Raw genomic sequence first — 27,506 nt, 5'->3', positions numbered from 1 at the left:
GGCAAAATAAAAAGAGAAGAAGCATCAGCTTGCATGTCTGATTAGTAATAACCACCACCCATGACACACTATGTTGTATAATGGATGCTTTTTTTTTGCTACAAGAAGAGTTTTTACTGCAACAATAATACAAAGTTCCAGATTTGACCTTCACTGTAAAAAGCAGCACAAGCATTTCAGTATTTGTTGCTGTCTGGCTCTATATTGTGGTCTGGAGGAAAATCAGGAGGAGGCTTACATCCAGGTGCTCCAGTGTGAAGATCACGGGGTCGGCCACAAACACACGGCTGGACTCCTTTGTAATCGAGGCTGACAGGATGTGGGAGTTGACAGTGAGAGAGAGGTTGTGTTTGTTCAGGTCCCCCATTCCCCTCAGCGTGGCGTTTTCAGTGCTGAGGAACTGACCCAGGTGTTTGTAGAGCACAAATACCAGCTTGGCCACACCTGCAAACAGCATTTAAAAAAAAAAACAACGCATTCGATAAACAGCAAATTACCAATTATCTTTGTAGTGAAAACACACATGCAACATTCACGCCAAACAGGCTGTGAAATGGCTTTCTTCATCAATGAACACGGGGGTTGCTAAGCAAGATTCCAATTTACACTATAAACGAATCAAAGTCACAATATGCAAGACTTTAAGGATACATATAACATTAATAATGCAGCAAACAACTGTCTGCTATGTAAATATATCGTGGAATAATGACGTCTCGAGCAGAGAATGAGGTCACACTCCCTCTGTGTGTCTTGTAATCTGAGCTTCTCTGCCCTGTTTTGTCAGTCCGGCCCTGCATAGATGTGAGACTGTTAGACCTCCCTATATTAATAAACAGATGAAGTGGCTTCTCAAATCCCATTATAAAAGAAATAAAGCTAAACATGCGAAACCAGAGTGCATTATTTATGTTTATTTCCTATAGCCCTGCGGTTAATCTAGAGCCGCCTTTGCAGCCAATGTCAATGTGTACATTGATAAAAAACAGCAACATCAGCATATGAATTGATAGATTATTGATTAAGGATTACGAAAAATGAGGTTTGAAATTCACATCCCTAGCACAGATAGTAAAATTCCATTTAGCATGTTATCTTGTTTGTCTTATCACTCTACCAAGAAACGCTTACACTATAAAACTTGTTTGTGTAAAGATAGGCAAATTAAATACACATAATGAAATATATTAACTGCAATTATATATCCTGGTTGACCAATTTTTGAACTTTCAATAGACCAAGATGAGCTATTATCAGGCATTATAATAAGCTACGCTAATCACACACACCCACACTCACACATATATATTGTACTACAAGTCTTCTCATCTAACTCTGCAAAAAAGCCATTTAATGCATTTACTATGGTCCTAGTACGTACAGCTGTATAATAATTCTCCTTTCCCAATCACATGCAAGACAACAATGCTGTGAACTTGAACTAGAGGTGATTTTACATCATCAGCTAGCCATCTAGCCATGGGTAAATGTTTCTGCAGCTGTAGAGTTTTCTCACCATTCTTGCTGTTTACTTTCACCGTGTTGGAGGAAAGCTGAAGAGACGCTCCACCCTTGCTGGTCTGTGGAAATCTGAAATCTTGCACCTGACCGTCAGTGCTTAACACGTACACATCCAACACTGAGAGGTGGCAGGAGGTGAGGGCAAAGAGAGAGACAGACAGAACGAGAGAGGTGTATTACTAGGCAACATTTCAAAAGCATTACATGGTGTTTAATAAGGGCTCTAACGTTAAGACCCGGTGGGGTACGTGTAAAGACTCGACAGTCATTGTACCGTTAGCAGAATCCAATCTCATTGGCAAGACCCTGTAGAGAGTCATTTACTTAAAAAACCATGTCACTAAGCTGTTGGCTGGCATTGTGAAAGCCTCTGAGGCAAGAGCAGAAGAAAAAATAACAACAAGGGCGGCGATAGAGGATGAGCAAATGCAAGCACAGAGCCTACTGCAGCATGAATGTCAAATATTCATAGGATCAAAAATATCATTGAGCTTGTACTTTTTACTTTTTCTTTCCCCTGTGGGTTCAGATAACTCTGGGCTTGACGAGCAAATCTTTGAAAATCCTCCAAATTCCAGCAGCCCCTCTCCCTGGTATGCCAGCTGCCGGGTGGTGCTCCCTTTGATGTGTGAAATTACTAAAGGGTCAGGAGGACACACGTATCAGCACACTCCCTCCCATCAGAAACGGCCTCACTTCCTCAGATAGATGGCTTCTGACAGACGGAGATGAGGAATTGTTCTGTGGTTGCACTCCCCCTCTGTCTAGCTTTTACCTCCCCTCTCCCCGTTCCCTCGTCTTGCCCTTGATGCTCACCCAGAGATTCCATTTGGGCTCCGACAAACTGCCAATTAGAATCAACAATAATTTTCAGTGTTTTTCAGCTCTTCAAGGGAGGTCAGGTGAGCTGCTCTCTCAGGTTGTGTTTGTCTTCATACGTTTGTATTTATGTCTCTTCACTGGGATATTTGTGCAGATAAGCGAGAGCTTGACAAGTTCATAAAAACTGCCTGAATGCAGTGATGAAACAGCCAATACTGAGAATATCACACAATGTATTAATCAGTTCTTTTGGTAAAGACAGAGCAACTAGCTCTTATCAGCTTAGCTAACTACTACTTAATGAGAAAGGCTTGGAGAGAACAGATAGAGTGCTGTCTGAATGGAACAGCGCCATTCAATTGGTTTCTTTGTTTTCCCCCAGAGGTCTGGACAGTTCATTTCGCAGCACACATTCAATGATGTGGCTTTACAATGCAAGAAAAAGATTAAAAACCAATGAGGTATAAGACAAAAAACAGAGAGTGGGGGACCATAACCATGGCAACAAAGCACTATGAGTAGAAATATGACAGTTCGCTGCACAAAGCTGACTTAAATGAATGAGATCATGTCGCTAATAAACTGCACGCGAGGACAAATTAGATTTTTCTTTTGTTGAATCAAATTGTTTTTGAACAAAGATGTCATTTACTAAGTTCTATTCTATATTACACTCAAGTGACATAATAAAGAAAAAAAAACAACATAAAGTGTCTCAGGAAAGTGTTGAGCCACCAGCAGCATAAAAACGTTTCATCATAGGGTAGAGGTTATCACTATGAACAACTTTGTATTGATTTGCAGTGACTTGTCCCTCTAAGGGGACCAGTGGACAGAAACCATAGCAGCAAAAAGGCCACCCACAACATAAAAGAGCCACCAAATCCTCTTCTTGAAAGAGTCAAGAGTTCAAGTTTTTCCTTTAATTTCTCATCTGTCTGTATACCCTGCAGGCAATTTTACCAATCTGTTTGAAAGAATTTTAGTGAGACGGGGTGCAGAGCCAAAAACAAAACCCAACAGCATCGTAAATGGTGACTGATGGACGTGCAGTTTTCTCTTTTTTTACAGTTATTGGAGAGGAACTTACTGATATTCTCTGCAGGCACTTTTACGATTGCAGGCTCGATCAGGTTCTCCGCAAGGACAAAGGCTCCTTCCTCCAGGGTATCCAGGAGCATTGTGGCAGCGTGCGTTTGTTCTGTGGAATTCATGTCTTTCCAGGATTTCAGAGCTTCCGGCCTCAGGAGGTTGTCAACAGTGTCCACAATTGCCTGTATCCATGGAGAGAAGTGAAATGTCAGTTTGCTGTTTCCCCCCCATCATAACTTGAGTTTAATAACAAAGAGCGGGGGACTGGGAAGCAAATGATAAAAAAAAGGGCATGCATGGCCAACAGTGACAGCAGCAAAGACTGAAACTGAAATATCAAGATCACTCCCACTAAAGACATAAGAGTTTAAGAAAGTCAAAGGGCAGCTAAAATAATAATGATGATAAAATATTTATAGCGTATTATTTAATATTCTGTATATAAAAAATAGGCCTAATCTAAGGAAGTCTCTTGTGCACCAATTTCCAATTTCTTTATTGAATAATAATGCAAACATGCTTGAGGGTAGAAAGAAATACAAACCAAATGTTTTTTCCCGTCACTGAAAGAAACTGTCTGCAATGCTGCTTTGTCACTTCCTGCTTTTAAGCAGCTATTTTCCAAAAGAACAATCATTCTCATGGACAGTTTTCTTATTTCCATAACAGGATCCGCCGATAATGACTTGAATACTATTTTCCTGGAGGAAAGGGGGCATTATCATGAAATCCATGTCCAGAGTAGTAGTCCAAGTCAAAACGGGGGAAAATTTCTGCTTGTTTTCAATGGCAATCCTTTCATTTCCTGCTTTCTGATAAGCAGTAAGTAAGCAAAACATTCCATCGAACCCACACAAGTATCATATGTTGATAAAACAAGAGTTTCCTTTGACCCCGGCAGAGTGAGTTCACGACTCCTGCGTGGCGCAATTAAGAAACAACCTCGCTAAGTTTTTCAAATCCTACAAAAACACAGTGGTACAAAGATCTAGAGGAGGCCTTGGTGTGATAAATCAGAGTGACAATTTAACCATAGGTGCCATTAACCGCAGCAAGACCCACCACAATAACGGTAATTAACCACAACAAGCCCTTGCTCACTGTACCAATTAGTCACAGCTGTGATTATCCAAAACACTAATTGACCACAGACAGGATTATCCGTTTGCCTGGAATAACAAGAAAGGGGATCAACCAAAGACTGCACCACTATATGATTAACCGCAACATTTAACCACCGAGCTCATGTTAACCACAGCAGTGATGGCTGTATCCAGACACAGAGCACTCACCGCGTCTTTATATCTTGGGTCCAAGCACTAAAATCAATCTCTGTGGCCCTGACCTTGCAGGCAACTGGAAGCTTGCAAACTGTGACTATGACGGGAGTTAAGTGTGTGTTTGTGTGTGTAGGTGTGTGTGTGTGTGTGTGTGTGTGTGTGTGTGTGTGTGTGTGTGTGTGTGTGTGTGTGTGTGTGTGTGTGTGTGTGTGTGTGTGTGTGTGTGTGTGTGTGTGTATGTGTGTGTATGAAGGAGAGAAAGAGCAGCAGAGAGAGAAGTGGCGATTACAGGGTTGGAGCCATTACAACCAGACTGACACTAAATGGTCTTCACTGCCCCCCGGTAAGCCATCCTCAAAGGACCCATGAAATCTAAAAGGAGAAAAAAAGTATGTCTCTCTCTAATTTGTGATTTGTGTAGGACAGAAAGAATCTGTCTTATGATTGAATCCTCTTTATTTCTCGCCTGGGTGGAGGTCAATTTACAAATCACAGAGGTGCTAGCAGGGGAGCCCCTGTGGCTTTCTATAACTAGAGAAATGTATCGCACGGTGAAAACTCACTGGACAGACAGTGAACATTCAAGATGCTTTGACTTCAACAGCAATAGATGACGAACAGCAACAACAAAAAAAAATCTAGCAGCCATATTAGCAGTTTTGTGAGACGGTGGTGCTTTCAGGGAGCTGGCAACACCAGTATGCTAACATGCTAATGTTTAGCAGATGCAATGTTTTCCAAGTTGAGTGCGTGGTCGGTAGTTGGAGCTGCAGCAGTGGTTGTGACACACAGCTCAACTCATAGCTCTGTAAATTCTTCAAGCATATAGATAATGACTAGATCTGCAAACAAACATCCAGAAAATAACAGAAAAAGACGCGTTATATTCAAAAGCTTCTTCACTATCAAATAGGACAGCACGACGTTCAAAAAATTTGCGATATGAAAAAATACAGCATTCCTCACAAGATGACTTGAATAACTATTTGGAACGACTAAAATATTCTCGGATGATTGGCGTGATTTTGTAGGGGAGAGTATCTGCACAAGAAATTTTAAAAAGCTGAAAAAAAAGCTGTTTGGAGCCATTCCCTTGTGGTGTAACACTGGCAACAGCATTCAAAATGGTTTTTCGCTTTGTGTGGCATTCAGATCTGGCCTTGCACTCGTCATACAGAGCTTTGTGGTGCTGATTTAAATGGGCAAAAAAAAAATCAGTCATGCTGCCTCGTATAGTGGCAACGCTGCCAGCAGAGTACCTGTTTTTGATCAACATCCCCTTTCTGTAGCAGAATTATTTTCACACAAGTGATGCTGTATTTCTTCTTGCAACAACATCTTCCTTTTTGGCGTTTCTGTGAAGTGTATTTTGTACTGTGCCTGCATCCAAGAGTTCTTAAATTGAAGTAAATTGTAGTCTTGTAGATGAGTCACAGAAGATGAAAACCACGCAAATATTTCAGTGAATCAAGCAGCAAAAAAAGTTGTACTATGGTGTGTTTAAGATAAATTTTTCTTTCTTCACATTGCACTTCACAATCTATTGTGCAGACCAAGTGCCAAAGTAATTCAGTGATGGTTGTCGGTACATTAGTGGATACACTGCAGACACAAAGTGCTCCTAACTAATGCAGTATACTTCTAATGGTGAAGCTTTGCCAAAATGTAAACCAATACAGACAGGTGAGGTGTATGGGAGATATTGGGAAGGCACAGTAGATGATTCTGGCTCAGGTGAAGTCACAGTGCCAGACTAGAGGAATAGTTAAAAGATCATCAGAGTCATATGGATATATCCTCCAGACACAATAAATATCTGTATCAAATTCTGGGCCAATACATCCAGTAGATATTGAACTGGACCAAGGTCATGCACTGACTAACAGACCAATACACTGGCACTGCCTGAGTGCCCTTAGTCGTGCCACTAGCATGCTAAAAAGATATTCATATATGCAGGAAGGAAAGTGCATAACCCTGTCATCTTCGTAAAAATGAGACCGCCGGTAAAAGCAACTCACACTTACACGGAACTCCCATGAGCATGTGAGAAATACAAAATCCGATCATTTGTTTTATGCCATGCAAGGCATCTTCTCCCGTGTGTTTACACCATGCCCTTGTCTTTCAGCACCACCTAACCAAAGAAATAAACTCCACTACAGCAGAGGAAAAGTAAAATGTCTGGGGGAAGAGACTGAAAATCCGACTGGAACACAAACATACTAATGGGCTCAGAAATTAATCCTACAGATAAAACACAACTGCAGTGAGAGAGGAGATTTTTTTTTGCAACAGGGACAAGGGAGACTAGAAATTGTACAATGTAAGCAAGTGAAAATTGAGCACACTGCCACTTTGATCACACTTCTGGCTGACAGGGAGGTGCAATTACGACCGTGGGCAGGCAATTATTCACACAACATATAAAGAGCCGACAAGAGAGATGGAGAGAGAGAGAAGGAGTGGGGGAGGAAGGAAAGCAGGAGAGAGAAAAATGAAAGATACGCAAGTGATAGGACACAGAGGAGGGAAAATAGGACAAAAACGGAGTGATATTAATGGTGGCATCAGATGGACAGAATAACAGGAGAACAGACAGCAGCCATAGATTGTACAAGCAGGTCACCAGGCACATACTGTAAAAACGAGACAGACAGAGCTGCATGCTGCTAGTCAGATGTGAGGGATCAGGGTAGAAAAAGCAACGAGGAGAGCCTGGCAGTTATACCTTCATGTACGCTCTGCATGTCTTCTCTCTTTTTTGAAGCTTTTCCACACAACAACGAGGATCAAGCACAAGAAACAGATCGTAGAAAGAGGTGGTAAGAAAACAGGAAGCATTGCATCATGTCACTTACCGTCATTTACAGAATTAATGAAAAGAAGGAAAGGGAAAGGTCGACGAACAATGACCTTAAAATAATGCTGTAAATGCGTTGTGAATTCTAAATATGAATATGGATCACATAATAGCAAAGGGAAGAGATGAGGAATGCACGGCAGAGGGGAGGAAAAAATGCTGAGAGCAGATTCCGATGCTCCCCATTAGTGATGCTTTAAAATACACTGAGAAGGTAAACAATGTGGGATGAGGTCATTTGTATTTCACGACATTGAGAAAATAACAAAGTGCTAGATCTTTTTAAAACCCCTTGTTAGTCTCGCGGCATTAAATAAGTCGCCGTCTCCTCTTAATTAAGTCAAACCGGAGAAAATCGCACATTGTAGCTCTGACACAGAATTGGAAAAACAAGAGATAAAATGTTATTTCAGTCCAGATTACAACCGCCAAATCATAAATACTTCAAGCGTACGCACACAGAAAATCTAAAATGTTTCTCCAACAGAGATTTCTCCCATGGACACCACAATATATTTGTGGAAAAGGGCAGCATGAAAGTGAAAGGGCCACCCCACGGTCTTGTAGTTTCAGCTTCTTGAATACAAGTCATGTACGCAATCGTTAAATTTTTCGTAAACATTTTCAAATCCATGTCTAGTTTCAGATGTAAGGTGTTTTTTTCTTCTGCAGCAAGCAGCAATTGGTTTCTATTTATTTCTGCATGGCATGGAAATCGACTTGTCTTAAGCCCTAATTGTGTTTACACACATATAAGGTTACAGTCTGGTTTCTGCACTAACCTGATTTCTTATATCAAGTGAACGAGAAAGCCAGTTTCCATAATCAGGGCAGGGGATTAGAAAAACCTGATTTGGTCCAAGGCTTCTGGGCCATGTAAATAGGTTTTACAGTGACATGTGCAAGACAAAGTGCTCAGACGGAGAAAGCACTGCTGTTACAGAGGTGCTAAAAGATCAACAGGAGGATAAATAAATCATTGAATTCACACCTCAAACTGTCAATGTGTGGATGTGGTTGAAAGTCCGTTTTGTTGCAGCCGTTAGTGCACAAAACAGGGTCCCGGTGAGCACCTTTACATCAATGCAGAGAGATTAAGTTGCTGGAAATCTGAGATTTTCAGAAAGTGGCATGGCATTGTTCCTATGTTCAATCGCTACAACACCGTTTGCGATGCAATGAGAAACCTGTTAGGTCTTAGCTTCAAATGCGTAATAGCAGTCGAGCTGTCTGAACATAAGGGCACAAACAACGGGCGTCATTTTGGTGAAAATCACCTTGTTTACAGAGCAACTGCTGTCTCCAAAGTCTGAATAACAATGTAATTTTTCAAGCTGTCACTCATCTCTCCATGTGACTGCCGGCAGCTGAGATGGTGGAGATGTCTTGGCACTGCTATTTTCTCGCTAAGCGCCTGCAGAAGCTCTGGGACAGGGCACGTCCACATTTGTCAGCAATGAAGAGTTATTCTTTGCGTTGGTGGGGGGCTCATGGCCATTAGCTCCTTCAGGGGGAAGAGCCAGGTGAGCGTGCGTTTCCAAAGACGGTAATTACCAAGAAGCTGTAGAGGAATGAGCCTCCCCTAAGGGCGAGACCCGTTTCCCTAGTCGCCTCACCTGGCACTGTGTGTGTCCAGGAAGGTGTAAGTGTGCGTGTAAGGGAGTGCCCAGGTGGGTTTGTGTTTGTGTGTATCAGAAGGTGTCCTGCTAATGAATGTCCTGAGTCATGCTGACATCGAGTTGGGGCAAAAGGCGAACAAAGTTTAATGAGAGGTTACAATGGGCCAGACAGGATTTTCACAGCACCTTGTTGAAGCTGCGTCCAGCTGAGTCCTTCTCGCTGGGCCTGAGCTCCTGCAGCTGAGCGTCCAGGATGTCGACGAGCTGCTCCATCAGGCGCACCGAGGAGCTGACGTCTCCGGCAAACACCGGGCCCTGTGTGTGGCGCGCCAGCTCATTGGCTAAATTAGCAGCATTTTCGCCGCTTCGGATCTAAAAACAGCAACAGGGGAAACAAGGGGGTGTCAGCAAAGTGTCAACGAGGCAGCCCTGAAATAGTGGTTATGCAACATGAACATAAAATAATGTATCTCATGTACACCTCAGAGCTGTAATCTATCGTAACACGGCGCCTCATAAAAGGTCTGTGTGTGCAGATTAAATGCACTCACAGGGATTGCATGCTTACCACATATCTGTGACCAACAGGCTTAAGAACTATAAAGAAAAATGCCCCAGTATGCAACAACGATAAGCTTTCAAAGTGTGTATTGTCATCTGTGATCAGTATAACCCAACAGCTAATGTCCTTTACGTTTTTGGGTACATCCACCTACTTCAAGTTTACCTTGACTGTCAGGCTACATACACATATTATACACTGACTATATATTAATGTTCATGCTGTGATCCCTTAACAGTTATTGTACAAGAAATCAATCCATTCTGCACTAAGAAGAAATGAGGCACCACACACACAGACAGGAACTTTGGAATGCCACTGCCAATTAAACTTCACGCAGAGAAAGCCAACGCAAATCATACAGAGCAAAATTATGTGTGGGAAAAACATTCATATCATTCAATTCCTGAGCCGTTCAGCTCCCAAGGTGATATTCAGAGGAATCAAACGAGTCTTGTAGATGTACTACAATACCTCCCCCCCCCCTTAGTAAAAAGGACTTCAGAAGTGTCAACAAACCAGTGGTGTAATGGCTGTAGAACCGTCATCATTGGCAATTATATCTAAATAAAAGTACTAATAACCTAATACAGTTAATTCAGCCAATTACTCATGGAGTTTATCTGGTTTCTCTTTTAATGAGCAAATCTGCAAAAGTAAAAATAAATAACTACGGCTCTCGCCTATTATCTGTCACAATAGGACTAGCGATGTGTATAATCATCTAAGCACGGTGCCTGAATGAAGCTAGAATAGTGGGAAATTTTCTTCTTCCCTCTCTGGCAATATCACATGGATGAAGAATAAATATTAAAAAAAAAAAGATTTTTGTGTCAGAATTTTTGTCCTTTGGGTTTTTTGTATATCATCTTTAGATGGAAGTACTGTTGAGTGAACACAAAAATGCATCCACATTAAAGATCCTATATTGTGCCCCTTTTCATTAAAGTCACATATGTTCTTAGAATTTCCCCGTTTTCAGCTCAAAGCACTGCAAACATGGTAAATTTTTCCATGACTGTTTAGACCCATTCTAAGCAGGTTGTTTCAGCATCTGCAGCATTAAATGCAGCTGGCTGCTGTTGTTCCCGCCTCCTTCAGGAAGAAGCCGCCCTCTGTGTGTATGATCAACAGAGCAGGGTAGCACAGTTCACCCACTGCTATAAGGTTTTACAAAGCACAAAAATAACCTTGCATTTTTTATCTATTGATTGTTTTTATTTAACTTATTTAGTATGGAATCTATTTGAAAAAATGTGTGGTGACATGTCTGTTCTGAAATTGCTGTGGCACTGTAGTTTCATCTATCTATCTATCAGTAGGTTGTACATCCAGTCCTTCGTTATTTGTTTCAAATGACTCTTAAAGTCCCCAACTTTTCAAAGCTAATGGTAATGTTCGCCGGATTAGTCACAAAATGTGCTAACACTAAGTATTGCCTTATTGTTGGGGTGGCATTCCCACAAAAATCCAAATATTGCACAGGATCTTCAGTTTCTCAGATCTCAGAGTGCATGGTGACTCTTGTGTTTACTCTTACAGCCAACAGCAGAACATCTGCTTGTGGCTGAGACCCACAGCTTTAATTTTCACTTTCAAGTTTTCAAGACATACAAAAAAAATTTAAATAGATTTTCTCTATATGGGACCTTTAATGTGGCATGCATAATTTTTATTATATTTTCACATTATTGATAATTTTGTTGTTTTTCCCACAGTTAAAACAGTATATATTCCTAATCTACTTCAAACCTGTAGTGTGGTATGGCATAACAACACAACTCTTTTTTTTTCTTCATTTCTACATTTCCATAAAATGCCTTTCAACAACAGCCAGGATCACTGCCTGAACCTGCTGCATTCTGTTTTTCAGTTAAGAGAAACAATAATCTCTCCTTTACAATTCAATATGTTTTGTGTTTGTGTTGTGTTGGTGTGCACTGAAGCTTCTGATGTCGCTATCTGTACATCTACATTAGATTACTACCTGCATGATCAAAGCATGAAAGTAAGAAAAAACAAGCCCAGGCTCTTTGATTCCCAGTAACACACCACAATTCTTGGCATTTACTCCTGATGTTGTAGATAGCTCATTTCTTTCTGCCAAACACGGTATTTTAGCTGCCCTTGAAAAAAAGGATTTTCATGATAAGTACACTTGACCAGTTCTCTGCTGGAATACAGACAATAAACTAAGCTAGAAAAGGGTCAGAAATTGCAGCGAGATGTTTGAGTTTGACCACGTTACAAGGTTGTCATATTTTGTAACTGACATATTCTCCTTTTACCTTTTGTGCCACTTGAGTCACCCAGTGGGAGGTGCAGTTGCTGAGGTCTGGCCCTTTGGAGCACCAGGTCCCTGCCACAGTGCAGAGGAAAGAGGCGATGCCTGCAGTACCACAGAATAAACACAACAGTTGGAAGGAAGCCAAGACCTTGCTCAGATACCGTTTCTCCTGCTGGTCCTTCATTCATTCAAACTCTCTGGTGCAGGAAACGAACTGTTCAGCAGGAACAAAGATTTCCAAACCATTCAAAAGCTTGCAAGCTTTACAGACTGACTGTATGGAAAAAAAAAAGTGTTGAAAGGATACTAAAAGACTATCAGGGTCCTACACAGCTTGGACAGAAGTAAAAGAATAAAATAACAGTGGGCAAACAGAGGTTACATATTGCTTGTATATACAGACAGATTTCACAAGTATAAACCTTTTATTTACTCCCTTAGTATGCATGTATAAAGAAAACACTGTTTCTCCAAATAACATGCTGCTCCACTGACAAGAGCAATAACACACTAAATCTGAGACTTCCTCTCTTTCCAACATCGGCTCTTTCTTGTTTTTATTCTCCAATGGCCCTGATTTATGTTTTGACAGCTCTGTCAGTCTCTTTGAATGAGTGTTAAGATAACTTCTGGAAGATTATTGCCGCAGTATCACTGCCAGCTGAACTCATATAATGGCTATCAGTGAAGGTTTCCCTAACTGCAGAATTCATGCACTTCTTGCAGGGATTTCTCTATACACCGCTTTATCCTCACTAGGGTCGCGGGGGGTGCTGGAGCCTATCTCAGCTGACTCAGGCGAAGGCAGGGACACCCTGGACAGGTCACCAGTCTGTCGCAGGGCGACATATACAGACAAACAATCACACTCGCATTCACACCTACGGGCAATTTAGAATAGTCAGTTAACCTCAGCATATTTTTTGGACTGTGGGAGGCAGCCGGAGTACCTGGAGAAAACCCACGCATGCACAGGGAGAACATGCAAACTCCATGCAGAAAGATCCCAGGCCCACCCTGGGATTTGAACCGGGATCTTCTTGCTGCAAGGCGAAAGTGCTAACCACAATTCCACTGTGCAGCCCATTAGGTTACTGTGAATGTACTGTCTAAATGCAAGTACTTTGGAAGAATTCTTCTCCCGGAGACAGGCAGCAGTATCTGTTTTTTTTCTCTGTGAAGCTTTATTTCATTCATTCATTCATACATATATATATATATATATATATATATACACATACATACACACTCAACAAAAATATAAACGCAACACTTTTGTTTTTGCTCCCATTTTTAATGAGATGAACTCAAAGATCTAAAACTTTTTCCGCATACACAATATCACCATTTCTCTCAAATATTGTTCACAAATCTGTCTAAATCTGTGATAGCGAGCACTTCTCCTTTGCTGAGATAATCCATCCCACCTCACAGGTGTGCCATATCAAGATGCTGATTAGACACCATGATTAGTGAACAGGTGTGCCTTAGACTGCCCACAATAAAAGGCCACTCTGAAAGGTCTGGAGTCAGGTCGAGACCCCGATGAGGATGACAAGCATGCAGATGAGCTTCCCTGAGACGGTTTCTGACAGTTTGAGCAGAAATTCTTTGGTTATGCAAACCCATTGTTTCAGCAGCTGTCCGAGTGGCTGGTTTCAGACGATCTTGGAGGTGAACATGCTGGATGTGGAGGTCCTGGGCTGGTGTGGTTACATGTGGTCTGCGGTTGTGAGGCTGGTTGGATGTACTGCCAAATTCTCTGAAACGCCTTTGGAGATGGCTTATGGTAGAGAAATGAACATTCAATACACGAGCAACAGCTCTGGTTGACATTCCTGCTGTCAGCATACCAATTGCACGCTCCCTCAAATCTTGCCACATCTGTGGCATTGTACTGTGTGATAAAACTGCACCTTTCAGAGTGGCCTTTTATTGTGGGCAGTCTAAGGGACACCTGTGCACTAATCATGGTGTCTAATCAGCATCTTGATATGGCACACCTGTGAGGTGGGATGGATTATCTCAGCAAAGGAGAAGTGCTCACTATCACAGATTTAGACAGATTTGTGAACAATATTTGAGAGAAATGGTGATATTGTGTATGTGAAAAAAGTTTTAGATCTTTGAGTTCATCTCATAAAAAATGGGAGCAAAAACAAAAGTGTTGCATTTATATTTTTGTTGAGTATGTGTGTGTGTGTATATATATATATATACACGCACGCACACACACACACACACACACTCCTGGTGAAAAGGAAGTTTGGACACATTTTCTCAATCATCTGTATATATTTTTAAAGCCATGATAACTATCTTTGGGAGAGTGAAAGTCTCTAGTTTTAATTAACTTTATTTCACTTCTTTCCTGGTTGTATTTATACGAACATTTTGTAGCTCGATTGTTGAAAGTTATGGATTTTTTTAGGATAGCTTTTATGATATAGCTGCACTGGGTCACATCATTTTGTAAAATGGGCTTCATTGAGCACTGGGCGGAAGCTGTGTAATGCAAAGTATCTTAATTTGACATTGGTGTAATTAGGACTTTCAAAAATTAATTTGACATTCAGGGAAATGGACAATTCTTTATTTTTTTTGCTGTAAAAAATTGTACTTCTATATCTATAGACTAAAAACGAACCAGTGGAAACCCGAAGACAGTAAGCCTAGCATAGGCTGAGCCAAGGTGAAAGCAGCTTGCGTAAATATTAGCCCACCAGCAGCTCTAAAATTCACAAATGACCAAGTCGAATGAATTTACAATGTTGTTATAGAATATAAGTCAACCTGTGTTCATATATATTAAACAACACATTACATGTTAATTACTAAGACTTTAAGGTGTGGGTGTTACTCGGCAAAGCATCCCACTGTTTCCAGCATTTGTGTTAAGCTAAGTTAACAAGCTTAAATCCAATAAAATTCTGTAGTATCCCAACAACTGCGCTTTTTAAAAAATTATTCAGATAACTAAAATTAACCTCTAGTCTCCAACAGACAGACACCAGATCGTACAAATCTGAAATATTTATGTACTATATGCATTTAAAGAAAATCTTTGTTTCCAAAAAGTTACAACATGTTATCGGTATGTGTGACACAATCGTACCTCTGGTCCCTTTGGGGCAGGGTCTCTCCACAGTGGTCCCAGTGTGGGTGTGGGGCCAGTCGATGGCTCTCCTCCTGGTCGCCTCACAGAAGCGTCTCGGTGTTGGAGGCAGCTCGGGTACAGTGGGCTCAGCTGTACCTGGACCTCGACTGTCCTCAAACGGATCTCTGCCATCTCTTGGATCTGCTCCTGCTCCTGCTACTGTCGTGCCACCTTGGCCCTTCATGGTGGACACAGCGGTGGTGGTGTAAACAGTGGTGGTCCTGGGTATGGATGACGAAACGGAGACATCCTCGATGGTTGGCACTAGAGGGAGAGAACAGAGAAGCTGTTAGAGCTTGAGTCATAAATGTCCTCGCCTTGAACTCCCGTTGTTCCTAGCAGTGGGGGAACCACAACTGTTTTGAGCCCTGTGGCTTGTTGGTACTACTAGAGTTACTGCTACCCATAATTCCTGAAAATAAAAGCATCGTGCAGGTTTCGCTTACATCTTCACCTCTTTTCTTCAAAATCAAGACAAACCGATCAACGTGATGCTATCCATCTCCTGCTATTTTTAGTTTACTCAAGCCCATAAATAAGACAAGCAACGGCGGTGGAGCATGCTTTGACACAGCAGTGATTTCCTCCCAGCAGTGTCAGTACCTTGGGCTGATTAAATGTCAACAATGAAGACAAAGCCTGACTGCATTTTAGCTTTTTTTTCCCTGCCTTGTTCATCTCTCTCACTTTGATAAAGCTGGTGTGCGGAAAGGAGAACTGCACTGCTCCGAGCAAAAACCATACATCAGCAATAACGCGATTCCACTGTATTCAGTCCACGCCTACCCTGCGAAGCAAATTCATGTCCGAAAGCGCACATGCAAGTGTGCAAGCGCGTTTATGTTTGCTCCATTACTCAGGTGTGTCCCTGCTTAAAATCAGTGCGTGCACACAGATGGATATCTGCTGCAGAGAGCCTGGAGATAACTTGGAAATGAGAGCAGAAATGGAGAATCTATACATTTTGTACAGTATGAATAGCCTCTATGGATAAAAGGGAAAACACGGTGGGTGTTTGTGCATGTGTATGTGAGTGAGTGTGTCTACACAGATACACTATGCTACTTGTGTCCTGCATGAATGATCATACATTTTTACCCACAGCCAACCGATTGTATTTTGAGATAAAAGCAGCATCACACAATGAGGTCTGCAGTTGTGAGAGGCACTATAGTGTTGCCTTCAGGTTCCCCGGGTGCTTCTGGGAAAATGCAATATCATGCTATCTGACACTCCATCATCAGACACATATCTCCATTTCCTGAGAGAGAATGGTGACAAAGCCCACATTTCATGTTTCACACTCATCAGCTGGTCAGGGGAATATTTGCTTTTTCATTCCAGTAAAACAGTAGAGTTTATTACAGAGCTGATATCTGGTGATGTGGTCAGGAGGCCACAGCAGGGAAGGAGCAGTGTTTCTAGGATGCTCACTACTACTAAAGAAAAGAGGAAAAGTACACCCTACAGCGCGGCTGCATTGTGACATTTCACTGAATGACCTTTTTTCCCCTGACAGGAGCCCTGGCTAATTACCTTACACTCATTCAGTCATTGTGTGTCTGTCACCCACACATTCACGGGTTGGCCGGGCCAGCACGGCTTCTGTTAACAGCTGACATGCAGTTTGCATTACCAGATAATAATGAAGCTTTCAGTTACCACCCACAGTATCGACAGAGTTGGGAATTAGCTAAAAGTGACAGAAAATAGACCAAAAAGCACCAAGGCAAGTCTATTCTTGAGGAAGACATAGAAAGAGCACTGAAGTAAATTTTTAGTATTTTAGTATTAAAGATAAGTTTTAGTTATCCTTGAACAGACATGAATCACTGATGTTATAACAGAGTAACAACGAAACATTTAAAAAGAAAAAAATGTTTCAAATACATTATGTAATGTGGATGAAGATTTTTTTAATTGACTTGGGAAAAGTGAGATGATTCATAGGCTCACTTGGCTGATTCAATATATGCATATAATGTAATACACGGGCAAGTGTAATTAGGTTTCACAATATTAAACCTCTCCATACCTGAGCAAACTTTTGCTTTTCCACAAGCTAATATAAGCTCTAATATCTGCTGCCTTTAACAGTGTGCTTGCATCTCCTGATTAACCTGCTCCTGAGACTTACTTTATTCTTCTTTGTTTTTTCAGTGTTTTTTGATATCCTGGTAAAAGATAAATTTCATGGCAAAAAGAAAAAAAAAACACACATTTGTAATATTTGATCTCATTTTCAATTGATCTAACAATTATTGTACACCACAGTTTCACAGAATGCAAGATAACGACTTCAAAAACATAAATATTTATTTAATTATGACAGAAAGTTCAGAAAAATTCGAAATAATCACATTATGAAGCACAGCAGAATCTCAAGCAAGAGACGTTCTCAGCATTTAGACTTTAAAGCTCCAGAAAATCTATTCTGTTGATAAGCTTCTCACTTGAACAAAAGGATTCCTCAATAAATGTAAAAGCATTTTCTGTCAAATTTTGTATTTTTCTCACTAGTTTGAAGAAGGTGCGTCTTATTTTAGAAATTGTGATGTCATACACAGCGGTTTGTTTGGTTTCTGTCCATCAAGTGTGATGAAACTGCACCAACGCAGTCCTCCAAATCAGATCAGCTCAGCTCTGACTTTTCAACTGTCAATAAATGAAATTTTGATGTGTTTTTTTCGCTAAATTGCTACTTATTTAGTGATAAATATTATGGGCTGGTTTTGCTGATCAAATTATTTAACTGCTAACTTCAGTTCTACTGCATGAGTCAATAACTTCAGTAAATAATGTAGATGCTGTTTTTGATATTTCTATGTAGGGCTGCAATGAATGATTTTCACTATCGATTAATCTGCCTATAACTTTCATGACTGAAAGCTAAGCCTGTAAAATGCAAAACAATCTTTCTCGCAGTTTCCCTGAGCAAAAGATGACATCTTGGGATGTCTTGTTTTGTCCAATAAATACTGTAAAAGCTTAAATACAATGATATGAAATGGAGAAAACAGCATACCTTCACATTAAAGACGCTAATGAGAATGTTTTGGCATTGTGACAGAAAAAAATGAGAACAATAATCAGTAAGCCAATTATGTTTATGTTTGCTGATATAGATTTTCAAATGGCTTTCCAGGCTAAAATACCTTTTTCTGACAACTGCAAATGTCTGCAAATATTTTTCACGTGACTACGCACTTGATCATCGTGTCCCTTGTTCACTCTTTCAGGCACAATCATGAGAACATATTGCTTTAATTAGGAGGGGCACTCAGATGTTGACTGAGTGATTTTTTTTTTGATCAAAAACAAGATACCATCTTCGTGGGTGTTTATAGTCAGCATGTCTTGGGCTACATATCAGAGTGTGATTGCGAACAACATCAGGAACATCAAAAATCCAACATATCTATTCAACACTGCATCGAGTAATGTGCTTGTCAGATGTCGATGCATCTGTGGGCTGATTTTGATGTCTCTGCACCATGCGCTACAATTTTCTTTTGATTGCGAAGAGCAAATTCCCCTCCAGTAAGAGCCCTGTGTCCTCTGATAGCACTCAACCAAGAGAGGGCTGCACCAATTAGCTACCATTTCTCTCAAGAGGCAGTGAAGTCACTCTTTATGGGCAATCTGACACCAAAGGCATACTGTTGCCATATGGTGAATAATAACCTCTTGTAAATAATGGAAGAGTTTGAGATTGAACACTTGAAAAATGACTGTCACCAGTGTCAAAACAGAGTGTGTAAATTAAAACAGAGCTAAAAGAAGGGAAAACCATTATGCAAGATCATCAATCAAGACATTGGAGATGAAGCAGAATTAGTTTCACCACTTTATAGCCCCCTAGAGTCATTTACGTATCTGAGAGGAAGATGACAAAAAATATTAAACCCTAATCGGATGATCAGAGGTGTAGATATTCTGTTTGTCCTTGCTTTTATAGCTGACGTGACTGCCTTCAAAGAGTATTTTTTTCATCTCAGATTCCACACACACACACAGTCAGAGCAGTAAAAACTGTTTACCTGTCCATACAGACATCACAACAAATGGTTCATAAGCTGCCTAATACTTGCTATTAAGGGGAGAGCAATGACAACTTGCAGTCAAATTAAGCTGTTTTAATTGGTTTCAGTTTGGAAGCTGAAACACTTACGAGGCTAATCCTCCCGGTACACTAATAAATAGACCCAAACAACTCAAAGGAAATCATAATCATCAGTTAAAAGTCATCCTTACATTAGCAGGAATCCATTTCTAAGCCACTTGAAATGATGAACAAACCTCCCATTGTCTTCTATTCTTCCTCACATTCTGCACAAATGCAGGAAGGGAGAGCAGTAAATATATTGCTAAATGTATGAGTGTGTGGCTCTTAATGTTTCCAAGTATGGTTTGGTTTAGCTTGACTCAATAACAAGACAGTCTTAGGAGGATAAGAACTGTGTTGAAGCTACAGTTGGTCTTTTGTCTCTTTACCTAGAGCCAGTGCTGGTAATTAATGACAGAGAAACAAATCCCACAAGACATGAATTTTACATTAGGCTGTTTATATGCACTCATGCTGTTCTACTTGATTCAAGCTTACGTGACGGGAGCTTGGCATGGAAGGTAAAGAGCTGCAAGACAATTCGTTCGCATTTTCTAATCCAACGCTAAAGAATATGTCATTATTCCTGTTGAATGGGGGAAAAACTCAAATTGTTATGAAATTGTTGCAGGGTTGACTGCTTTGTTGACACTTGTTCTTTAAAGAGCAGTAGACAGAAAAAGCTCTGCCCGACATATCCTGTGTCTGTGTGGGGTAATTTATGAGGCCTGAAACTGAATACCGTGGAGCAGCAGACATAGCACAGTCACAACGAGACAGTTTGAGTCATAAGAAGATGGCAAAGCAGCTCCCATTAAAGACATATGCAGGGAGGGAGATATATGGGCAGACGGAAATATAGTCGGAGCCTCGACGCTCCCAAACTCGCGTATAAACACCTAAATATGTCATAAAAACATGTAAGGTCCGCGCATGCAGTTTTCTGCCTTAATCCAACAGGCAGAACAATTAGAGCTCTTCCAAATCCCCCGACTCCTTTACTTCAGCCGCTATTTCTGTTGCCAAACATGATGCTTCAGAGGGTGGAACATAGGCTTAGTGTATGATATATCTATAAATGTCCTCCGTCTTGGAGGCTCACCTGGAGGCGTCGTTCAGGGATATAAAAGTAAACCAAAGTGCAGCGAGGTGCACAGATGGGTTTAGCCACAAAATGGCTAAGCAAAAAAAAAAACAATAATAATATCAACTTTGTGATGGAACGGTAGATATGCGTGGCACGCCAGACATGAAATAGTTTTTTTGTAATTCAACACAAAGCCCACTTGTGCTCACTTCTAGATTACAGCAAGTAGCTAAACCTTTTGGACAAAGCCATTAATTTTATGCCTCTTGTCTTTAAGGCCTCAAATCAATGCTACCTCAAAGACAAATTAATTTTCTCCTTTCCTTCCTTGTTAGTTTGAAATGCTCTTTGCAATTACAGGCTCCTCTGATTGTTTTTTTGAAATGCTTGGACTGAAATCAGCAAACGTCTTTGCAGATCACAGAGAATACATTACCGGTGTCCTTCTAAATCTTGTAGCTATGCGTAAATAGATGTGCTTTTTATTGGCATGCACCTCTTTTAGAGAGACCTCTGAGGAGGTGGACTCTCTCAGTATTGACCATGAGTGTTTTGTGTTCACAATGCATTAGCAGCGCATACACGCTTTCTCTAAATCTGTGTGAATTGTTTGGAAGAATAAGAGGAAAGATCAATATGGAGAATGATCCTGGCTAATCACTTCAACTGGGACCAGAATTAAGAAACCCGCAGTGTTACAAGCGCTCTACACAAGGTAAAAGAAATATAGACAAGTTGCTAAAGGTCAATTTTTTTCTGCTTTGATCACTTTGCTTAAACTCCCTTAATATAAACCCCTAATCCTGCTGGCGTTTCAGCACATCTCCAGGATGAGCATTACAGTCAAGGTTGATGGTTCTGACAGAAAAGGACGCCGACGCTCATTGTATTACATGAGTTCGAAAAAGGAGAGAGATACGTTGGGTTTGGTGTTCGAGGTAACTTCAGTCTGTGGTCGATGAATCTTAATGGGCACAATTAATTTCCTTTACGCCTCAAGTGCCCCTCAGTTTCGGAGAGAGAGAGACATTATTTCAGCACCATTAGATTACCCTGCAGAATAGGTTGTTTAATTCTACGGCATATCATGGGCAGCAATAAATCCTAATAGCTGCACAGTAAAGAAGTTAAAGGTGTAGATCTGAAAAAAAGAAACCTAATAAACAAGAACCAATTATTTTCAAGTGCCATTCACAAAGCCTGGCTGCTTGCTGCCGGCCTTGGCATCTCAAGATGCCGCTTTTCTCCTTCTTGAATACACAACATTTCAAAATTTTCTCATAAAACACACTTAATGACAAGTTCTTCTGCAAAGACGCAGATTTCAGATGGGCTCCAATAACAGAACAGTGGCAGGAAACTGGTACTTAGAATAATGATTGAAATCAAGAACTGTGTTCTGTTGAGTTTCTTGATTAAACACACTGCTCCTGCAGCAAGTGGCAGCACCAAGCCTATGTGGCATTTATGTTTACCGAGGCATTACAGTAGCTGAGAGAGCACATTAAACCCTTCACTGAAAATGCTCTGTGATGGCCACTTTCCTCCTCTCCCGGAGACTCTTTTGAGACAAGGAGGGTAATTATGATAATTCAGTTGTTAATTACATTTACATACATCAGGACGTGAACAGTTGAGCAGGCAGTTTGCATGCATGGCGAACTCATTAAAGTCTGAGTATTTTTCATATCTCCTCTAACATACTCTTAATTGACGCCTTGGTTGTTCAGCAAAAACAGACACAAACTCGGAGGCCCCCCTTGGGTGTCGAGTTATCATGCTGCGGAGATTCCAGGGAACAGCAGCAAAACAAACAGACGTGTTGACAAGAGGCCAGAGTTCAGGAGCACACAGCCTCCATTGAGACATCAACGCCGGCGCCCCCCCACCCCACCTTCAACAGCTCAGGTCAAGAATCAGATTTCTCCCCTGGCGTCCCCCCCCCGCAAATATCCCGAAGTTAAAAATCATAGCCTAATCTGGACCAGCGCTCGGGGGCAACCTGAGCCTCTAACGTATCGCTGAGTAGGGTCAAGATTCTTGTTTCCCCACTTCATACAGGAGACTTAACCGGGCTCTATGGGATAAGTTGGCTGCAGTCAGGCAATTAAACCCATTATCAGCTTGATGTAAGGTCCCTGTCTGATGACACGTATGTCGCCTCTCAGAACTTCACAGATTAATTTAAGCCCTCTAACCGCCTGACAAGATTCTTCACTGTAATTGATCTCTCTTTTCAGCCATTCTTCTACTCTGATTCACCATGTGGTACATAACTCACACACACACACTTCAGCCTGGTGGTTTGAAAAATATTATCCAACAATAGGACGGCAATTATCTCCTGATCTGTAGCAGAAATGGCTTCGGTGAAGTTGATGAGGTAACCATGGTGACGCAACTTGAAATCCTGAGGTAGGGAAGAGAGGATAACCTTTGTCATACTGTGCATGATATTTCTCAAACATATTCCCGACATTAGAGGGAAGTTCAGGAGGGCAGTGTTCATAATGGTTTTGGATAAGGCCTGAGATCAAAGAATTTGATAGGGTCCAAGATTCCGCCGGAGAGAGTGCCTCAGCTCGCCTCATGGTAATAAAGAAGCAGGCTTTTGTAGCGCTGCGTTCCCACTGGGAGCTATCCCTCATTCCAAGGTGAATCAGTAATTTCTGTCTGCAAATGAGCCCTTTCCCCAAGACTAACGCAGCCCTCTTTTCTTTATCACACCTGAATTGCATCCAAAATTAAAAGGCAGCCATCTGCGACATCCCACGCCGCAGCCAAACAATAGAAGAATTACATAAAGACAACCAACCAAGCAAAAACAGAGCAGTTCTCACCCTCAGCAGGATCCGGCGGCCCGAAGTCCAGATCGTAGCGCAGGATGTAAAAGTTATTCCACACATACAGCTGGTTGTCTCTGGGGTTGTAATCCACAGCGGTGATGTACTGGTACTGGTTGGGGAAGAGGATGTCGGTGTACTCGCCCTGGCTCAGCTTGGTGTTGTAGATGTAATCAATTTGACTCCGGCTGGCCTCGCTCTCGTTCTCTTCATAGGTCGATCGCACGACATGCAACACGCCGCAGACCATGAAGGCGTTGGAGGCGGAGCGCTTGTCGTAAGCCGTTTCCCACGTGGCCTCGAACCGGAGTGTATAAGGGTTGAGCTGGCTCACCACGATGCGCCCGTTGTTCTGCTCTGTGGCGTAGATCACCCACAGGCCTCTCTCGTCTACTGCGAGATCAATGTCCGTCTTGCCCCCCCAGCGGTACGGTGAGGTGTCATGATAGTTGGCGTTGTTGACAATGGCCTCGCCGCTTTTGATGCGTGTGCGCAGGTCAAACTTGACAATGTTGCGAGTGCGTTCCTTGTTAAAGAAGATGGCACCATCATAAGCTACGAAGCCTGTCCCGTCAACACGGTGCGGCAGTTTATAAGTGGTTGTCTGGCGGCCGTTTTTGAAGTCCTCCAGAGAGGCATACTCAATGAGAGTGTCGGTGCGGTACGGCGTCCAGGGCATGAAGAAGACTTTGTCTCCGGCCTGCAGCGGGTCTTTGCACCACGACCCCGCTTGCTGCTCGGCCTCGAACAGGAAGGTGGCGGCTCCTACACCCTTCAGAGTCCCGGGACAAATGAAAACTAGTGACAGAGAAGAGAGCGAAACAAAACACAATAAGGTACAATATTTAAAAAATCACATAGAAACACATTTGACAGGCATCATTCTCGCTGCTGTACGACTCAAGTGCAGGACAAAAAGATCAGGGACCGTGAATTTGGAGGAATCTTTTATCTAGCGCTTTTGTACTACCGCTAATGAATAAGGGAAAAGAAAAGAAAACAAACGTATGTGTCATAGTGATTATTCGGAATGAAAAATGTCAGGTTAAGAGAACTTGCATCTCAAGGGTCTGCTGCTACATCCTAACAGGGACAAAACAAAATAAAATGTGAACCAAAAATGTAAAGAAAAACCCTGCAAATGAAAGACACGAGAAATGGAAGGAGTAGAATTCACAGTGGTTTTTGTTTTTTTCCTCAAATACCAGTCTGTCTCTGATGTCAAATGCCACACAAACAGCTGGGTATATGGACACACTACACATGCATACTCACATGACTAAGGTCATAAACCAAAATGATAAGGGGACAGACTTCACATCTTGTGATAAGAGTGAACAACAGGTTGTTAATGGTGGTGGTGGCAGCAAAGCAGAGGTAAAATGAAAGTGGAGGTTGGGGAGTAGATTGAACAACAGTGGTAAAGGATTCTCACTACTTCTGTGGCAAAAGACAAGAGTAACCACTGATGGGTGAGGGAGGCCATGGCAAGGTTCCCATTTAGACGGTTTTTAATTAATTGGTTCTGGATAAAAAGGGACACAGTGAATTCTTGTTTTTCTTTGCAAACTTTTTTTTTCAGTCTGTGCCAATCTCACTCAGCCATCACTGCTATTTCACATCACGTGCTATGGGTGCAGCAGAAATTGGGCCAAGCAAACTAAGACTGAGCCAAATAAGAATATATACACAACTAGTCATTCTTCAAGGGTTAAAAACAGTGCTAAGCAAGAGTCCCTGGAACAAATCGACACCGAACAGTTGGTGTTTTCTTTCACATTGCGAGGGAAAACTACGCTTGATGACCGTGGATGTTATTTGAAAATTCTGTTCATTTGGACTCCGTGGGTGCAAACAATCCTCCTATGGGTTTAGCATTTGACAGGAGAGGCAATCAGGAGGGGAAGGGGGGAGACGTGAGGGGGAGCTGTACTCAACACCACAGAACAAGGAGCCGAAGGAGGGGGAGGGAAGGAGCAGACCACTCATTTACCTTTTTGCTCCACTTCTATTTCAGGCATTGGAAAAGAAAGCAAAAAAAGAGTGCAAAAGGGAGAGAAAGGTTATCATGAGTCAACTACCAAGTACAAAGAGAAGAATTAGTTGGAGGGTATGACCATGAGATGAACCGCAGAGCTGCTTAAGGAAGGAAGAGCTAGACGGGAAAAAAAAGATGTTTGTTAGCGTAACGGCCTCTCATCCTAGGATATAAAAACAGACAAGTTATGACTAGAGACAAGCTATGTGCCATGCTTTCCAGCGCATTAAACTTCTCATTCTTACCGTCTTTATCTGCCAACAAAATAATGCATTGGCCACTGTAAAAGCAGAATAAATCCCTCTAAAAATGCTTCCCCTAAGTGGCAGGAGACAAAAAAAAAACTCAAAGTCCTGCTCATATTTAGATGGATAACATTCTTGGAGAAACAGCACAGGAATTATTTTTGGCATGTATTGACTGAGGGTGGAATTTGTTCAAACTTTATAAACACAAATCAAAACTCGACTCCAAACTTGCTCGCCCACACACGTAAAACATGACACGGTGCTAATGTTACAGACCACGCTCTTAAATGAGCCAAAGAGAGCAACAGCATATGAGATGACTGATGGATAGTCGGCCTAATATGGAGTTTCTTTAGTGGGCTGTTGAAGCTGCGTATACTGGGTGGAGGGGCGAGAGGCTGGAGACAATATGTGAAAGATTGGAAGTTAAAAAAAAGAAAAAAAAACATAAAAAGAGAGCAAAGAGGTTAGTCGGGGGAGGTGGGAGGACGGGACAGGAGGTTAAAGGGAGGTCTGTTTGAAAGAAGAAGAAAAAAAGAGTGAATATTTCTGAAAGTGTTTACATTTCATCAATTTAAATACTAAGTACTTTCACAGGCACAGACGAAGCCGAGAGCTGCTTTTATAAACTCCTCTAAAACACCCTTTTAAGGTAGATTAACTTAAATCAGATACCAGAGACAGTATAAAATAGTGCTGGATTTAACTAACTCAACACTACATTTAAATAAACCAATTCCCCAATGGAAGACGATGAATGACTGAGCAGAGGAATTTGGGTTTAATCTGAGGACAGATGCAGAACTATCTCACATTTTAGGATTGTTACCCTGCCTTACACTAATATCTTCCTTAATGTGATTCCACAGGAAATTAGAGAATTAACTTTTCTAATGTAACACAGTGTACCCTGGTCTGCAATATCTCAGTGAAAGACAGTGAATCTTCAGCTAATGCCATTAGATCTATTTAAAAGATTAGATCATTGACGTTACATATTTTAATCCCTTATGGTACCAAGTCATGCAGAAAGTTTTGATTTCATCTGCCCAGGTGTGGAAATATCTACCTCTAACACCATCTAAATACAAGATACAGAGTTTAAAAAAAAAAAAAAAAAGATCATAGGGGCTATTTGTTCAGCAGAAAGCAGTTCCAATGAAAACTATTCAGTGCAAGGTCTGTGCATTATCCATGGCCAGCAGCAAAACTGTTTCTGAAAAAGATTTCACTGTTGGATTACTTTAAATATAAATCTCATTGCTGGGAGACAGGGATGTGGTTCAGCTGGCATTTATCAGATCCAGCATCAAATCTGCTTCAATTGCTTTTTGAATTTAATTTGGATTTGCTTTCAGTGTTGGGAGTTAAAATAATATGTAACTACAACTGAAAGATTTGACTTATATCTGAAATTACCTAAAACAAACTAAAAACACCAGAGTTATAGCTATAGCAAATTAATGTTAACCTGGAAAGACATAAATGTTGACAATACTGAATATGCTGATATGTATAAACACTTATCTGGCTGAATTGCAAAAAACACACAATCAAATTCTGCACAGTCAGGAAGCACATTAAACAAAAAAAAAAAGATTTTACTGTTAGAGATTTAACAGTAATTATCTAAAGCTTATCAACCACCAGTGAAAATGGCATTTTAATTTTATCTGAGTGTTTCTTAAATAAGAGAGCAGAGGACGAAATATGGATTATAGTCTTATAAGAACCTCATCCTAAAGAGAAATATAAAACACTGAAACAATCTGCATGGCCGGATTCCACTAGAGATAATTGAGAAAATCTGTTTTTTTTCATAATTAGAGTGAACTGAACCTCAAAATGACTGAAACTCGTTACATATTTCAATATATTGACTTGAAGTCTCATCTGTAAGACAAACTGCACAGTATTGGCAAATGAAGAGAGACTGTAGTTACCGTCACACACTTGAATAACACACAATGACATTTCAGTAT

The 27,506-nt window shown here is 41.2% G+C and overlaps 1 protein-coding gene across 11 annotated transcripts in view; it reads right to left on the bottom strand.

The window, feature by feature from the left end:
* LOC110963388 (adhesion G protein-coupled receptor L2-like) overlaps nt 1-27,506 on the bottom strand; it is a 66,422-nt gene that overhangs the window by 17,039 nt on the left and 21,877 nt on the right. For 7 of the 11 annotated variants that reach the window (XM_022211738.2, XM_022211747.2, XM_051952940.1 and 4 more), the window contains 8 exons: nt 23,236-24,036; nt 15,162-15,467; nt 12,048-12,148; nt 9,384-9,569; nt 7,447-7,485; nt 3,434-3,617; nt 1,517-1,639; nt 239-444 (listed from right to left, as the gene is read on the bottom strand). In XM_022211738.2, the coding sequence (XP_022067430.2) occupies nt 239-444; nt 1,517-1,639; nt 3,434-3,617; nt 7,447-7,485; nt 9,384-9,569; nt 12,048-12,148; nt 15,162-15,467; nt 23,236-24,036 (1,946 nt within the window). Of the gene's footprint in view, nt 1-238; nt 445-1,516; nt 1,640-3,433; nt 3,618-7,446; nt 7,486-9,383; nt 9,570-12,047; nt 12,149-15,161; nt 15,468-23,235; nt 24,037-25,231; nt 27,492-27,506 lie in introns of those variants that run through there. The other 4 variants (XM_051952936.1, XM_022211748.2, XM_051952944.1 and 1 more) reach the window with 3 other exon arrangements.

This window comes from Acanthochromis polyacanthus, chromosome 9 (assembly GCF_021347895.1).
Source record: "Acanthochromis polyacanthus isolate Apoly-LR-REF ecotype Palm Island chromosome 9, KAUST_Apoly_ChrSc, whole genome shotgun sequence".
Classification (NCBI taxonomy): Eukaryota; Metazoa; Chordata; class Actinopteri; family Pomacentridae; genus Acanthochromis; species Acanthochromis polyacanthus.
This window is presented reverse-complemented; position numbering and strand designations above follow the sequence as displayed.